The sequence below is a fragment of the Chlorocebus sabaeus genome, chromosome 12 (assembly GCF_047675955.1).
Source record: "Chlorocebus sabaeus isolate Y175 chromosome 12, mChlSab1.0.hap1, whole genome shotgun sequence".
In the NCBI taxonomy this organism is placed as follows: domain Eukaryota; kingdom Metazoa; phylum Chordata; class Mammalia; order Primates; family Cercopithecidae; genus Chlorocebus; species Chlorocebus sabaeus.
The window spans coordinates 46,734,289-46,751,820 of record NC_132915.1 but is presented as its reverse complement, the minus strand read 5'-3'; the positions used below and the strand labels follow the sequence as shown (position 1 = coordinate 46,751,820).

The 17,532-nt window shown below is 36.4% G+C and overlaps 1 protein-coding gene across 6 annotated transcripts in view; it reads right to left on the bottom strand.

Annotated features, from left to right (window-relative positions):
• CNTLN (centlein) overlaps window positions 1-17,532 on the bottom strand; it is a 366,668-nt gene that overhangs the window by 87,549 nt on the left and 261,587 nt on the right. For 3 of the 6 annotated variants that reach the window (XM_073021629.1, XM_007969157.3, XM_073021628.1), the window contains 3 exons: window positions 11,873-12,053; window positions 4,822-4,915; window positions 4,511-4,734 (listed from right to left, as the gene is read on the bottom strand). In XM_073021629.1, the coding sequence (XP_072877730.1) occupies window positions 4,511-4,734; window positions 4,822-4,915; window positions 11,873-12,053 (499 nt within the window). The remainder of the gene's footprint in view (window positions 1-4,510; window positions 4,735-4,821; window positions 4,916-11,872; window positions 12,054-17,532) is intronic. The other 3 variants (XM_007969158.3, XM_073021627.1, XM_073021630.1) reach the window with 2 other exon arrangements.

Here is a 17,532-nt window from a genome sequence, read left to right as displayed (position 1 = left end):
AAGCAGATATTACAACAGATACTGCATAAATTTAAAGCATTGTTAGTGGCTACTATCACCAACTATATGCCAATAAACTGGAAAATCTAGAACAAATAGACAAATTCCTAGACATATACAATCTACCAAGATTGAACCATGAAGAAATCCAAAACCTGAACAGACCAATACCAAGTAACAAGAATAAAGCCCTAATAAAAAGTCTCCCAGAAAAGAAAAGTCCAGGACCCAATGGTTACACTTTGGGAGGCTGATGTGCGTGGATCACGTGAGGTCAGGAGTTCGAGACCACCCTAGCCAACATGGTGAAACCTCGACTCTACTGAAAACACAAAAGTTAGCCAGGCATGGTATTGCTTGCCCATAGTCCCTGCTACTTGGGAGGCTGAGCCAAAAAGAATTGCTTGAAACCGGGAGGCGGAGGTTGCAGTGAGCCGAGATTGTGCCACTGCACTCCAGCCTGGGTGACAGACTGAGACTCCGTCTCAAAAACAAACAAACAAATGAATAAAAAACTATACTACAATAAAAATAATGCTGTATATTATTTATCAATGTACATATGTATGCAGCAATTTTTTTAAATTATTGGAACATTAGCATGAACACCTCAAAGTGTCTCCAGAGATGAGTAGAAGAGGATGGGGCTGTAGATAACGATTAAATAAAAATTTAGCTTTATTTATCATATTTTCTATCTTTAAAATATACAGTGGAAGAATATATGTTAATTTCTAAAGAGTATAAGGGTATTTTTTATATGTGCTTTCTATTTTTCTGTATCTCCTAACTTTCCAAAAATCCTTTATAGAAAACAAAGTTAATTTCTCATGTTTGAATGCCTAGTCTGAGAAAATATCACTCTTTTCCTACTTTTTGTCTAAATTAAATAGTGTAAGACCTGCGAAACATAAAAAAATCTATAAAATTAAACATTGTATGTATATAACATTTTCCTCATATTAAAAGGGAGCTCTGAAGAATGGGGCCAGCATGTTTTTTACTCATATCTTTACATGTGGCAACGGATATATATTTTGAACAAATGCAAAAGACTTATACTTAATTTTTCTTGAAAATAGCTGATGGCTATTTATATATTCCATCTATAGAATAATGCTTAGTTTAGGGCTATAGTGCATTTCAAAATAGGTTTAAAATATTTTACAATGATATGCTTTTGGGAGTCACAAATCTTTGTCATTTACCTAGTATACTATTTAGCTAATAGTTGTAAAATACTATCTATATGTCATACATATCTTTAGAGTAGGCAAAATGTAAAAAAAAAAGAATACAGTTAAAGTGATGACAGCTCAATCTAAACATGTAAAAAATCTATTATCTTGGTTAAAATTTTCTTCCAAAACTTCAGTGGTTTGGCCTATACAGTTCATATTTCTTTTTCTAAGCTTTGTTGAGGAAATTCTATAATGGTTTAAAACACAACGCAATGAAACTGATAGGGAAAAAAATGCCAAAGAATACTTTGTGTTCCTCTTATCAACCTCCTAACAAACAATGGTACTTTTAATTACATATGAAAAAGCTGAAAGTCTTTGAAAAGTTTTCCTGAATATAAAGTAGTATTTTTAGTATGAAGCCTGCCCAAATATTGAAATATATCTTAAATATTACTTATTAATGCAGAATAAATTCAAGGCCTATAAGTTCAAAACCTATTGATGCCTGATTCAATACTTTAGAATAAAAAAAAATGTTGAGGGTTTTAAAATCATGAGAAACAGATACAAAATAATTAAATTAGAATATTTACCGAACACACAGGAATTCCACCATAAATAAGCGGGAAAAGAAAGACTGAACTTAATCTGTTTTCCTAAGTTCCATTATTAAAAATAACACAGAAATCAACAGATGCTACCCAAATCCTCAAGTTGGTAACCTGAAAAATTTCTCAGTAGATGAGAATCTGGGATCTTGACATCTTCCATCCCAAGCTTTAGTTATTATGTGAGAGCCCACAAAGTCTATACCAATGTATTAACTAAAGATAATTTGTCTGTATCTATGTAATACTTGGGGAGTTACTTTATCAGTAGAGAATTCTTAGTTACCACATCAGTTATTTCTCCCTATGTAGAGAATATTCAAATTAAATCTAATTCTAGTTAATCACTCGTTACATTTATTTGAGTTCATAGTGATTTTTAAGATGGAAAATTTCTAAATTCTGATTCTTATTCTTTCCTGAAGTACTTTTTGAATATTAGATGTTCTTGGACCTTTCTATCATCTAAAGAAAATCTGTATTAAAAATAAAATTACATATAACAATGAAATATAAGTTATACCTATAACATAGTAGCAAAAGTAAGACATTTACCTTAGAATAGATAAGATTTGAAATAGCTAGAATTGAGAGTAGCTTCAGGGAGAAATTCATATTAAAGTAACTCATTTGATCATCTATACCATACTCTCTCTAAAATGCACATGAACCATATAGTAACTGAAGTGCTTTTTATTCTTCCTAATTTTCTCTTTACAAGTAGTTGAAATCTGTGCTAAAATGTGGATTTCTTACTTGATACTACCAAGTATGGCATCTCAAAAATTATAAGAAAGGAAATTAAAATTGGTTGCGAAAAGGAAAAAAAAAAAGTATGTCTAACACAGATTTTTAGTTGAATCCCTAGTGTACTATTTTTATTTTTCTCATAGTGTATGCAATTTAAGAAACTCCCAAGAAGTAACTATACCACTACTTTTCAAACTCTCAAAGAGGAAAACTCCTCTTCCAAGGAGAATAAGTAAAATAGTTTTTGTAACAACTCTAACCTTTTATAATTTTCCTCTGACAATGTCAGAATTTACTCTTATGAAAAGCCAGTGGTCTAGTATATTATTTAAGAGAACACTGAAAAGTTCAATTGTTTTTTGTATAATAAGATTGAACAATTAAAGCTGAGAATTTTTTCTTTCTTTTAAAAAAGGTTCTTTCATGTCACTTTGCTATTTGCACAAAAAAAAACCTTAGGAATACATATAGTTTATAATATCATGGTGAGATATAAAACAATGTCATTTAACTAGGGAAGAAAGAAAGGAAGAGTAGGAGAAAGGAAAAGGAAAGGGAAGAAAGAGAGCATATTAAAGAGAAGAAAAGAAAATACAAGCCAGTAAAATCTATATGGGATGAAATCATTTTGGGAAATGTGGTTCCTATACAGTGGTTGTGGTATCAGTGACTGTGTCTAAATTGTAACATAGAGCTCAGTCTCATCTGGTATCCCACTGCCACATTTCCAACGGCCAAGCCTGTAAAATCCAGAAACTTCTGGTGTAAGCTGGAATGCAGTTAAGGTTTGGGTACAAGGCTACTATGGGAATAAAGTCAGAACACAATTCTTAACTGTCATAACACTAATCCTTCACCATTAAAACGTTTATATGTATTGTTTGAATCAAAGCACTAGATATTAGAATTAGAGAATTTAAGTGTAACTTAAAATTATGTGTGAAAGTGATTTAAATACTGTTTTCTAATATAATGAAATTTTTTCTCTGCAAAATAATTTTCTAACAAATCATTCATTCCACAAGCAAATAACATAAAGAATGGAGACCGGGCGCGGTGGCTCAAGCCTGTAATCCCTGCACTTTGGGAGGCCGAGACGGGCGGATCACGAGGTCAGGACATCGAGACCATCCTGGCTAACATGGTGAAACCCCATCTCTACTAAAAAATACAAAAAATAGCCGGGCGAAGTGGCGGGCGCCTGTAGTCCCTGCGACTCGGGAGGCTGAGGCAGGAGAATGACGTAAACCCGGGAGGCGGAGCTTGCAGTGAGCTGAGATCCGGCCACTGTACTCCAGCCTGGGCGACAGCGCGAGAGTCTGTCTCAAAAAAAAAAAAAAAAAAAAAAGAACAAAAAGTCTTTTCTTTTTCATTTGCTTTAAGTTCATCTCAAAGTGTAAGTTAAATTCATGCTTTAAGATTACCTTACCAGGAGTAAGGTATAATGTGAATATATTTGCCTGAGTAAAAAGAACCATGCATAGGTTTCTGGAATACATTAAAATATATACTTATATTAAAATCTTCACATTTTATACTAGTATTTGCAAAGAGTAACTGATTAATATATTAGTTTAATAATGTAACTTATCATAAACACAAAGTTTCAAACATAGGGAAATGGGTAAGCTATATATATATGTATGAAGCATGCTTTTAAAAAGTAAGATGTAACACAATACAAAACATGTAAAAATATTTCAAAGATGAGAAAAACTAAGTGGAACAGGAATGCTAGTAAAGTGTCTTTTTGATTCAGAGTTCCCTCCCTCATGTATGTTATCCTTTAATATGAGCCTTATTAAGGAAGTCCAGTAATTAAACTAATTATATTAGTAAACAGTGCCTGGGATTTTTTAAAACTCATAGACCTGCCTAACACAAATATAAACTAAACAATACATGTAAAACAAAATATCCACTTTTACAATATAGTATACAATTATTCAATCCTAAAGTTCTCTTTACCTTTATTGTCTGCCTGCTTGTCTGAAATCGTTGATCAGATACTTGCTGTTGATGGAGGAGCTTTTCATTAACTTCTTTATATTCTTTAACAGACAATTCTGCTGTTTTCTTGGCATTCTGAAGTACACTGTTTTGTTGTTGCAAGGATATAATCCGTTCTCGTAATAAAGTAACATTGCTACTTGATTTCTGGGCAGTTATATTTTTGTATTTTTCTCTGTTGACTATATAAAAATAATATTGTTCATAATATTTGAAAAATTAGATTTAATTTTTAAAAGACATATTGTTAATTGCATACACATTCTTACCTCTAGTAGGAACTGCTGTATGTGAACTCTTTTGCATCTTAGAATTCTTCTTTTGAAAAGTTGGTTTTTTGGCATTCTTACCATGAAAATAGTCCTAAATTTGAAGGTTTCATAATAATTGTATTATTCTTCAATAACAAGATCAAGTGAACTAATAAAAGTAACATCTCTTCACTTAAAAATACAATTGTTTATGCAGAATTTTTTTAAAAAGTCTGTGGGAGGCCAAGGCAGGAGGACTGCTTGAGGCCAGGAGTTTGAGACCAGCCTGGGCAACATAGCAAGACTGTCTCTTACAAAAAAATTTGAAAAAAAAATTTTTTTAACTCTAGATGATAAAATTCTATAACTGATACCAAGAACTTACAAATGAACTTACATACACTGAACTTAAACTAGCAGGCAGAAGATACAGATACAAAATCAACTCCAAAGAAATAGAAATTTAATCTAGGGACAGTTTAAAAACTTAGGAGTAAATATGATAACAGTAACAAAAGTAAAATGTGAATAATTAATAACTTATTCTCTGAAAATATAGGCCCTTTTCTCAAATACTCTATTGCATGCTGACAAATGAAGCTAATAGCCTTCTGACAAATAAAGCCAAAAATAAGGCTGACAATAATAAAATAACTTCCTGAAGCTGTATGTTTTCTTCATGGCACTCTAATACACGGAGGCTGAACAAAATGAAGCCTTTGTTGACTTTTGTTTTAAAATGTTTCACCAATTTAAAAATGTATATATTAGTAGTAAAACATGTGGTCTTAAGATTTTTTTTTTTTCTTTTGAGACAGAGTCTGGCTTTGTCACTCAGGCTGGAGTGCAGTGGCACAATTTCAGTTCACTGCAACCTCTGCCTCCTGGGTTCAAGCGATTCTCATGCCTCAGCCTCTCAAGTACCTGGGACTACAGGTGCACACCACCACCCCCAGCTAATTTTTGTATTTTTAGTAGATATGTGATTTCACAATGCTGTCCAGGCTGGTTTCAAACTCCTGGCGTCCAGTGACCCACTTGCCTCGGCCTCCCAAAGTGTTGGGATTATGGGCGTGAGCCACAGTGCCCAGCCTTGTTTAAGAATTTATTGGCTGGGGGCCGGGCGCGGTGGCTCAAGCCTGTAATCCCAGCACTTTGGGAGGCTGAGACGGGCGGATCACGAGGTCAGGAGATCGAGACCATCCTGGCTAACACGGTGAAACCCCCTCTCTACTAAAAAATACAAAAAACTAGCCGGGCGAGGTGGCGGCGCCTGTAGTCCCAGCTACTCGGGAGGCTGAGGCAGGAGAATGGTGTAACCCGGGAGGCGGAGCTTGCAGTGAGCTGAGATCTGGCCACTGCACTCCAGCCTGGGAGACAGAGCAAGACTCCGTCTCAAAAAAAAAAAAAAAAAAAGAAAAATTTATTGGCTGGGAAACATAGATATATTCAATCTAGAAAATTATTTCTTATTTGAAAAAGAACTTTTTAAAAGATCCCAATCCAGCAACAAATCACCTGAAAGTCATGAAACCGATTAACACATACACCAGAAGTCTATATCTAAAATAAGGTTTTCCTTTAAGCCGATTAGTTTCAGAAATTATAACATCCTAACAATGTTTCACTTCTCAAAATATTTTTGAAATGCTTCATTTAAACTTATCTTTAGAACCGGCATATAAATTTTTAATTGCTTATTAAGATTCAATTAGTATTTAAGTATCAGCCACGCACTGAGCACTGTTAAAAAAAAAATCCAAAATACAACTACCAATTGAATTACTAATATCAGTCACCAGATTTGGTATCAAATCTATAGTAGCTAAAATTAAATTACAAAGAAGTGGGCTTCTGTTTCCAGTACTATTACTGAACACAAACTCAAGAATTAACTCTCATACTATGAAACAAACACACCTACAGTGTATTTCTAACATGGCAAAAAATATAAGAGAAATTGTCAGAGGCCAAAAATGAAGTGAAAGCAGACATTCAGAGACCATACAAAAGTGACCAACAATGTAGCCAGCAACATGTAGAATAACCGACAATCCCTTGTGATCTTGAAATTCCACTTAAATAGCAACACAGAATGCAGAAGGCAAGAAAGAAAGCCTAGTTCCCAATCCAAGACGAGAAATTTGAGGTCAGAAAGCTATGGCGTTGTATACATCAATAGTTAGCTCCTTTCTATTGCTGAAAAGTTTCCTGTGTTACAGATGTACCACAGTTTGTTTAGCTGTTCAGCTATTGAAGAGAATTTTGGTGGTTCCCAGTTTTCAGCTACTACAAATAAAGGGGCTTTGATCATTCATGTACAAGTTTTTTTGGTAAACATATATTTTCATGTCTGTGGGATGTGTCTAAGGGTGTGATAGCTAGATTGTATGGTAAATTTAGTTTTTTAAGAAACTGACAAACTTTTTCAGAGTGCTGTATTGTAGAATTTTATATTCACATGGACAATACATGAGAGATCCAGTTTCCCTGTCCCCTTGGTCAGCACTTGCTATTTTCACTAATTTTTACTTTAGCTATTCCCTAATAGGGATGTTGAAAATCTTTACATGTGCTTATTTGCCATCCATATATCCTTTTTTGGTAAAATGTTTGCTCCTGTCTTTTGCCTATTTTGTAACTGGATTGTTTAATTTCTTCCTGTTGAGTTTTGAGCGTGCTTTATATATTCAAGCTATAAGACTTTTGTCAGACACATGGTTTTTAAATATTCATCTCGCTCTATGGCTTGTCTTTTCATCTTCTATGTAGTGTCTTTTGAAGAGCAAAAGTTCTTAATTTTAATGAAGTCGAATTTACTGATGTTTTCTTTTATGGATCGTGCTTTTGGTATCATGTCTAAAAACTCTTCACTCAGCTCTAAGACTTGAAGATTTTCTCTTAAATTTCTTTCTGAAAGTTTTATGATTTAATATTCTACATTTATATGTGATCCACCTCAAATTAATTTTTGCATAAAGTGTAAAGTGTAGGTATAGGTTCCTTTATTTTTTGCACAGAAATATCCAATTGCTCCAGCACCGTTTTTGGAAAAGACTATCCTTCCTTTGCACCTTTGTCAAAAATCAGTTGTTCATACTTGTGTGGATCCATTTCAAGATTCTCTGTTCCATTATGTGAATAATAATGGTGGGTGTATGGTGCCATCAGTCTTGACATCTGAATCAATTTTGGGTGATAAAGATTAATGCCACTACCTGTGGGGCAAACATAGTTATTTAATTTTTCAGTCCTAAAATTTAGATTTGGGTATTTTTATATCTTCTACCTATTTGCTGAGACTTTCTAATTCTTTATTGGGATATTCTATTGCTTTTTGTTTTAGGCCTATTTTGTTTTGTTTAGGCCTGTCTATAATTGCTTGTTGAAGCATTTTGATGGCAGCAACTTTAATATACTTGTCACATGCAGATGCCTCCTAACATACAATAGGTATCCATTATTGCATCCTGATAAACTCATTAAGTTGAAAACATCATAAATCAAAAATGCATCTAACCTACCAAACATCAGAGCTTAGCCTAGCCTACTCAGAACACTTACATTAGCCTATACCTGGGCAAAATCATCTAACACAAAGCTTATTTTATAATAAAGTATTGAATATGTCATGTAATTTATTTATTGAATATTGTCCTGAAAGTGATAAAAAGAACCGTTGTATGGGTACTCAATGTACAGTTTCTACTGAACATGTATCAATTTCACACCAACATAAAGTAGAAAAATTTTAACTCAAACCATTGTAGTGAGTTGGGGACTGTGTGTAACTTCGACAACTGTCATCCTGCTGTTGGCTTCTGTTGATTGTCTTTTCTTGTTATAGTTGAGGTTTTCCTGGATCTTGGTATGAGGTGTGATTTTCAACTGTATCCTGGACATTTTGGCTATTATATTTCAAGGTTCTGTATCTTACTTGAATCTTATTTGAACAGGCCTCATCTGACACCACACTGATGGGGCAAGGAGCACACCATCTAATTACTGCCAGTTGGAAGTGGCAGTCTTAGTTGACAAACTGGTTGGGGAGGGCCACCTCATTACTGCTTGGTGGAGGCAGAACTTCAGGCTACCCAATAGGCATCTGCTGATACCATCATGGCTGGATAATGGAGGGGGACCTTGTTAATGTTCCCCACTAGGCTTCCACTGACATCATGGGGAGGGGGTTGGGGCTTGTTAGGTGTGAGTGGTAATTAAATTCCCCATCTCTGCACTTGGCCTCTGAAATTATCTTGCTCAGAAGCGAAAGGCATTTCATGCTGAATGGAGATGGATATCCAGGTTCCCTATGTGATATCCAGTGACATGGAAAGGAGAGAGCCAGCAGTTCTTAAACTTTTTGGCACCAAAAACCAGTTTTGTGGAAAAAAATTTTTGCATGGATGGGGGGTGGAGGGGGTTGGGGAGGTGGAGATGGTTTCGGGATGAAATTGTTCTACCTCAGATCATCAGGCATTAGATTATCACAAGGAGCAGCAACCTGGATCCCTTGCATGCACAGATCACAATAGGGTTCATACTCATGTGAGAGTCTAATGCCTCCGCTGATCTAACGGGAGGCAGAGCTCAGGCCGTAACAATGGCTCACCCACCTCTCACCTTCTGCTGTGTGAGTCATTTCCTAGCAGGCCACAACAGGTACCATTCTGCAGCCCAGGGGTTGGGGATCCCAGGAGGAGGTCATTATCACTAGCACCACACTTGGTCTTCTCTGGCATCACTCTGATAGGAGGAGGAGAGGTGAAGAGTATCTACTTATTGCCAGGTAAGAGTGGGAATCTAAGTTCCCATTAGGTCTTTACAGATGGGGCTGGAAACAGGGTTGCAATTTTTTCTGTGGTGTTTGCCTGGAGTAGGACACTTAACTGTGTAAGCTTCTCTGTCTTGCTAGGCTGGCCTTTTCCAGGTGACTTGGCTAAAAGAAGAGTTTTATCCGGGGCATGTATTGTCTGACCTACTGGGGTTTCTAGGTTGGGGATTTCAGGTATCCAGGCCAGGATACATGAAGCAAAATGAAAACCCAGAGAACTCACCACCATGTTGTTCCTTGAGTGATGAGGTACCTAGCTGGTCTGCTGCCTTCTCTCCACCTTTCAGCATCTTCTTCTTGTTTTATATTAATTTTGGTTAATAGAGTCACTATCAAAATCTCAAAAAAAGTTTTTGTAGAACTTAAGCTGATTTTAAATTCATTTTGAAGAGTAAAGGACCGAGAAGAGACTCTTGATGAACAAGAAGGTAGGAAACTTGTTCAACAAGCAATGAAGACTACTAAAATGAAACTAAGACAGCATGATACTGACACATTTACTGAAGGAATAGAAGAAAAAGCCTAGATAAATATCCCTATGTTTATGTACATTTGATTTACAATAAAGGTGGCACCTTTGAAGAAAGCAAGAAAAAAAGTTCATGACAAACATTGGGAAAAAATTGGTAAAATTAATCCCTATCTTACATCACATGAAAAAAATCAACACTAGACATTGATGTGAAAATCAAAACAGAAAAATATAGGAAATCAGAAAAATATAGGAAAAGATAACATCAAAGGTCATATAGGATATATCTATGTTACAGTAAGCAATGTATTATACAGAACACAAAATGTGCTATTCATAAACAAAAAATTGGTAAGTTTGGCCACTTTAGAATTGAGATGCTATATTCTTCAGAAGACTCCAGAAAGAAGAGTAAAAAGGCACACCATGGAGTAGGAAAAGATATCTACAATACATAACTAACAAAAGGCTCATATATAGCATATATAAAAAATTCTAAGCCAGTAAGAAAAATACAGATAACTAATTTGGAAAATGGGCAGAGACTTGAAGAGGCAATTTACTAAAGAATTCCAAATGGCCAATAACCATGAGAAAGTACTCAACATCATATTAGTAATCACAGAAACTTAAACTCACAATGATATACCTCAACATACACAAAAAAGTAGATGAAATGAGAAAGATTAACCTATCAAGTGTCAATGAAGAGCAGCAAAAATTTCTATAAAATCTATTTATCAATCAATCAGCAGACATTTAGCATATATTCTTGGTCTGAACTTCATTCTGGTAATAACTAAAGACCTTTCCTCCAAAGTGCTGGCAAGAGCTCAAAAAATAAATGTTTTTGAATTATGTTTTAAAAGAATCTTATAGGTTAATTCAAAGACAACCTAATTTTTACAACAAAATAAAAATGAACTTTCCTTAATTTTTCACTGATTTATGCTAAATAGGTAAACATTTAGTGTCATGTTGTATCAGTAGTAGGAATTACTGAATAAGTTGTATTAGAACTTTAATTTTTCAAAATTTAAAATACATTGAGAAGTTAGTTAAAAACAAGTAATTTAAAGATTTAATCAGACTAAATGACTTTATCATTGCAAAGACTAATATACAAAAAGAAGTTTCCTCACTTGGAATATTTCATATACCTAAAAACAATAATGAGCTTATTAACCACTTTTTTGCTGAGATATAAATACCTTAAGAATTATAATAATAGTATTTATTTTCATTTTTATCTATGAAAAAGCTAACAAACAAGTACTTGAAAATTATTTAAAAGTGAATATTTTCACTGTATACTTCAAAGAAGACTTAACTTTTAAGAATTCAAATTAGGCCGGGCGCAGTGGCTCAAGCCTGTAATCCCAGCACTTTGGGAGGCCGAGACAGGCGGATCACAAGGTCAAGAGATCGAGACCATCCTGACTAACATGGTGAAACCCCGTCTCTACTAAAAAATACAAAAAAAACCTAGCCGGGCGAGGTGGCGGGCGCCTGTAGTCCCAGCTACTCAGGAGGCTGAGGCAGGAGAATGGCATAAACCCGGGAGGCGGAGCTTGCAGTGAGCTGAGATCCAGCCACTGCACTCCAGCCTGGGCAACAGAGGGAGACTCCGTCTCAAAAAAAAAAAAACAAAACAAAAAAAAGAATTCAAATTAAATCAACAGTAACATTTATTTACTTAAGTTATAAAGCATAAGATAAAATTTAAAACATAGCATACAATCAAGCAAAATTGTGTCATTTACCGTTGGGGTCTTGCCATCTATATTTAAATATGTCTGTACTATTTCTTTTCCTTTTGTTTGGCTGTCTTCTGTTGGATCACTTTCTTCCTGGTCTTTTCCATCTTCTGTAGGACTTATTTTCTGGGATGTTTCTACAATAATTGTTCCCAAAGTTTGAGAGGTCTGTGCTTCAGAATCACTGCTTTTCAGAAAAAAGTAGGGACATAAAACCCAAGAATAAAAGTTGTTACATGTGCTTGTCTTAAGTTCAAGACCAAATAATATTCTAGGATAGACTGTATATAAAAGCTGCAAGTTTAATGTGGGCATTTACTGGTTCTCAATGTAAAAGGGAAAATCAGTCAAAATATATTGTACAAAATTAAAGAATTCCATCAAGAAAACAGATTATCTAATTTCAAATCCCTACCAACATCATTTCTATAGTACTTCTACCAAGTGTTAACTCAGGAAGCATTTGCTATAACACTTCCAAGGTTGGAGCATGCATTACTTTCCCAACATGGCCAGAAAAGTTTAATATTTCTAACAAAGTTTTTCCTTCACCTGAAACAAAATTTGAATCTCTGAAGCTTTCACCCACTGATTCTAGTTCCATCCCTTATGGCTATTTATCATTCAATAAAATACTTCTTAAGCACCAACTATGGGCCCAGGCACTTTTTTTTTTTTTTTTTTTAAAGACAGAATCTCGCTGTGTCACCCAGGCTGGAGTGCAGTGGCGTGATTTCAGCTCACTGCAACCTCCGCCTCCTGGGTTCACGCCATTCTCCAGCCTCAGCCTCCCCAGTAGCTGGGATTACAGGCGCCCGCCACCACGCCCGGCTAATTTTTTAGTAGAGACGGGGTTTCACTGTGCTAGCCAGGATGCTCTCAATCTCCTGACCTCGTGATCCGCCCACCTCAGCTTCCCAAAGTGCTGGGATTATAGGCATAAGCCACTGCACCCAGCCAGGCCCAGGCACTTTTGTTGGCATAAAGGCTAAGGTGGTAGTGAACAAAGTAGAAAAAAAATCCCTTCCCTCATGTAACCTTTATCCTGGTAAGGGTAGAGGGACAGGAAACAAGAATAAGGAGTAAAATACATAGTATGTTAATAGTGATGTGTTAAAGAGAAAAAAATAAACAAAAATCAACAAGGGTAGGAGACGGGAAGTGTTGAGATTGTGTGGAACATATAAGTAAGTCCCTTTCCCACATGGATGAGCTTTTAACTATTTAGACATTGTTATATGCTGCTTGAGATACCATGAAGAATAGCTTGTTCAAATGTTCCTAACATATATATTTTTGAGATGCCTTATCTCCCTGATCAATCTTTTTTTTTTTTTTTGAGATAGAGTCTCACTCTGTTGTACCCAGGCTGGAGTGCAGTGGCACGATCTTGGCTCACTGCAACCTCCGCCTCCAGGGTTCAAGCGATTCTCCTGCCTCAGCCTCCTGAGTAGCTGGGATTATAGGTACCCACCACCATGCCTGGCTAATTTTTTGTATTTTTAGTAGAGATGGGGTTTCACCGTGTTGGTCAGGCTGGTCTCGAACTCCTGATCTCAGGTAATCCACCTGCCTCAGCCTCCCAAATTGCTGGAATTATAGGCGTGAGCCACCACGCCCGGCCTCCCTGGTCAGTCTTGAATGTGTTTCAGCTCATCATGATGGAGCATCATGTCCAGAATTCAGTTTCATATTCCTGGGACACTATGAGAGATACTGAGTAACACTCTTGGTAGATGCAGACTAAAAGTGTGTAAGCTTCTTTAGCATGTACATCATGCTACAGACTCAACTAAGATTTAACAAAACCACCTAAAGTATTTCAAATAAAATTTAACAAAACCACCCAGACAACTATCAAAGCCACATATTTCTCCCATGGTACATGCAACTGGTATTTTACAGCCAAGTAAACTATCCTGTAGGTATTTGTGTAAATATATTCCCAGTCTATTGAGATCTTTGGGGATCTTGATTCTATTGTGTAACATATTTTACATCCCTTTCAACATCATGTTAATCACAATTTGATAAACATGCTTCGATGGAATTTAGATGTTCTGTATTTAGTGTAATTCTATTTTAAAAGGTTATTGGTTAGTCTGAAGAACCCATACTGGCTTTGAGAAATCACTATTTCTTTTAAGAAACATTCATAAAGTATTATTTGATAATGTCCTAGAACCTTATTTAGGATTTATTTCAAAAACATCAACTGTAGAATTATCCTTGTGTTTTTAATATCACAACTACACTTTTCTGTTTTCCATATTCCCATACCACTTGGGTTCTCCTTCAAAATACCAATAGCAATTGATCAAATCTACAAGTTATTTCAAAATCCTAGAATTCATTATTTCTGAATCAGAATACTATAATTTGCTTACATGTTCTACTATAATTGTCTACCTCTTTTTGTGTTCTATTCCTCTTTTTTGTTTAGCCAAAACTTAGCAGAAATTCAATATGTAATGCCCAAAATGGTATGAAAGGTGTCATAAAAAGCAGTATATTTCATAATAAGACACTCTCAAAAGAAACTATTTAGATTTGATTGGAGAGCCCTTGTTGGGGGGTAGGCAGGGGCAGCAGCAGGGAGGCGTGTCTCTTAGTGATGGGGCAGAGTGCTTCCTTCTCTTTATAATTCTTTATTCATTCATTATTCAAAAAAACATTTATTGAATGGCTACTATGCCCTATGCATGTGAAGGAACTGATGAACAAATTCTACAAATAAGTTTCCAGTCTATCCACGAAGAAAACAATAAGCACAATAAATCTGAAATATGATATAGTATGTTATAAATTATTAAGTGCAACTGGGGAAAAAATGAGCAAGAGGAAGGAATCCAAATTATGGGAGGTAAAATGGCAGCAGGCTGAAATCTGAAATAGATTGATCATTAGTAATACTGAAGCAAAAACTTAGAGGAGAGGGAGTCGGTTGTTTTAGATATGTGGCTAAATACATTCCAGGCAGAAGACACCATCAAACTCAAATCCCTAAGGTAGAAGTTCCTGCTTTCAGGGAGCAACAATCAGTCCAGTGTGGGTAGAACACAGTAAATACGGACTAAAGACAAGGTTGAAAGCAGAGAGGGTTGTTAGGAAAGTTCTTTTCGTATTCCAGGCAACTGATGATAGATAAAAGAGTGATGCCAACCAAACTGATAAGAAATGGTCAACTTCCGGATATTTTTCTAAAGAAATCCACCAAGATTTCCTGATAGAGTAGATGTAATGACTGACAGAAAGACTGGAATCAAAGATGGTATCAAGCTTTTGGTCAGTGCAACTGTAAAGATAGAATTATCATTAGTGAGAAAGAGGAAGACAGCAGATGAAATAGGCTTGGTGGGATAAAGCCCAGGAGTTTGTATTAGGCTATTTGATATCCAAGTATGATGGTAAGTTGACAGTTAACTTCACATGTCCAAAATTCAGAGCCTGACCAACATGGAGAAATCCCATCTCTACTAAAAATACAAAATTAGCTGGGCATGGTGGCGCATGCCTGTAATCCCAGCTACTCTGGAGAATCGCTTGAACCCAGGGGGCAGAGGCTGCAGTGAGCTGAGATCGCAACATTGCACTCCAGCCAGGGCAACAAGAGCAAAACTCCGTTTCAAAAAATAAAAATAGTAATAATAAGATAAAATTCAGAAGTGAGGTCTAGAATGGATACATACATTTTGGGGTGCCTGGAATATAGGTGGTAACAATGATGTTAAATACTATGAGATCACAAAACAATGAGTGTAGATTTTAACGTGTCCTCCAAAGTTTACATCTTGGAAATATAATCCTCAACGCAACAGTGTTGGGAGGTAGAATCTAATAAGAGGTGATTAGATCATAAGTCCTCATGAATGATTTAATGTTATCATGGGAGTGAGTTTGTTATAAGAATAGGCTTGTTATAAAAGCAAATTTGGTCCCCTCTTGCTCTATCAGGCTCCTTGTCCTTCCACCTTCAGCCATGATAACACAGCCAGAAGACCCTCACCAAATGTGGTGCTCTCAACCTTGGACTTCTCAGCTTCCGGAACTGTAAGAAATAAATTTCCTTTCATTATAAGTTACCCGGTCTGTGGTCATTTTTTTGTGTTGTTACAGCAACACAAAATGTCCAATGACTGAAGACAATATGAGGGAATGAGGGGGAATGCCACAAAACTAACAAATGACACTGAGGTTAAATATCAGTAAGAAGAAGAAAATAAAGAGTATGGTATGGCAAACTATAATAACAAGAGGTAGAAATCAACTGTGTCGAATGCTGCTGAGAAGTCAAGTAAGGTGGGGACTGAGAATCCACCTTTGAATTTGGCAAAGTGGTAGTGACCCTCAAAATAATTGTTTTAGGCTGGGCGCAGTGGCTCACGCCTGTAATCCCAGCACTTCGGGAGGCCGAGGTGGGCAGACTGCGTGAGGTCAGGAGTTCGAGACCAGCCTGGCTAACATGGTTAAACCCCATTTCTACTAAAAATACAAAAATTAGCTGGGGGTGGTGGCGCAAACCTGTAGTCCCAGCTACTCGGGAGGCTGAGGTAGGAGAATCATTTGAGCCCAGGAGGCAGAGGCTGCAGTGAGCCAAGGTCACACCACTGTACTCCAGCCTGGGAGACAGAGCAAGACTGTCTCCAAAAAAAAAAAAAAATTTGTTTCAGAGGGATGATGAAGGGATGAATGGAATTTGAAACAAGGATTGTATACAACTTTTTAAATTTTCACTGTCAAGGACAGCAAATATGGAGAACTACTAGGTAAAGGGGAACTAACAGGTATATAATGAATTCTCTGGTTTCCAAACATAGTCCTCCTAATTTTACCTCAATAATTGGGATAATTGCTCTGGCTAATACCGTAGCTCCTTTTGACAGTTTTTATTTCAGTATGGGGAATCCAAAATGGCCAGGGTACAATCTCAGCTTCTACCTCTATAGACCATAATTGTGTTCCCTCAGAGAACTTTCCTATCTTGGGCATCAGGACTCTCAAATCCCCTAGCCGAAGGTCATACTGATGAGAAGCAAAAATTCCTCCAGTGGGTTATTTGGTTAAATAATTACAGAGGCCAATCCAACATAAATACTTTATTCCTGGAACTATGCACTCTTGGAGATAAAATAATAAACTGTCAGTTTAAGGCATATATTCTAACTTCAATATTGTCTACTAGCTGGTGCCATAATGGAGCCTACTGATCATCCACTGTCCTATACAGCCAGTTGCCTTTGAATAATGAAAAACATGGTAATACCAGTGAATTTGAAGACACAGAGCATTGTCATACATCCCTTGCCACAAAATGTGTCTTTTAGCTGGGCTTGGTGGCTCATACCTGTAATTCCAGCACTTTGCGAGGCCAAGGCGGGTGAATCACCTGAGGTCAGGAGTTTATGACCAGTCTGGCCAAAATAGTGAAACCCCATCTCTATTAAAAATACAAAAATCAGCCAGGTGTGGTGGCATACACCTCTAGTCCCAGCAACTTAGGAGGCTGAAGCACGAGAATCACTTGAACCCGGGAAGCAGAGGTTGCAGTGAGCTAAGATCACACCACTGCACTCCAGTCTGGGCAACAGAGCGAGACTCTGTCTTAAACTGAAAAGAAAATGTGTCTTTCAGTCTGTTTCTCTCGGAAAACCATGACGAGGCCACCT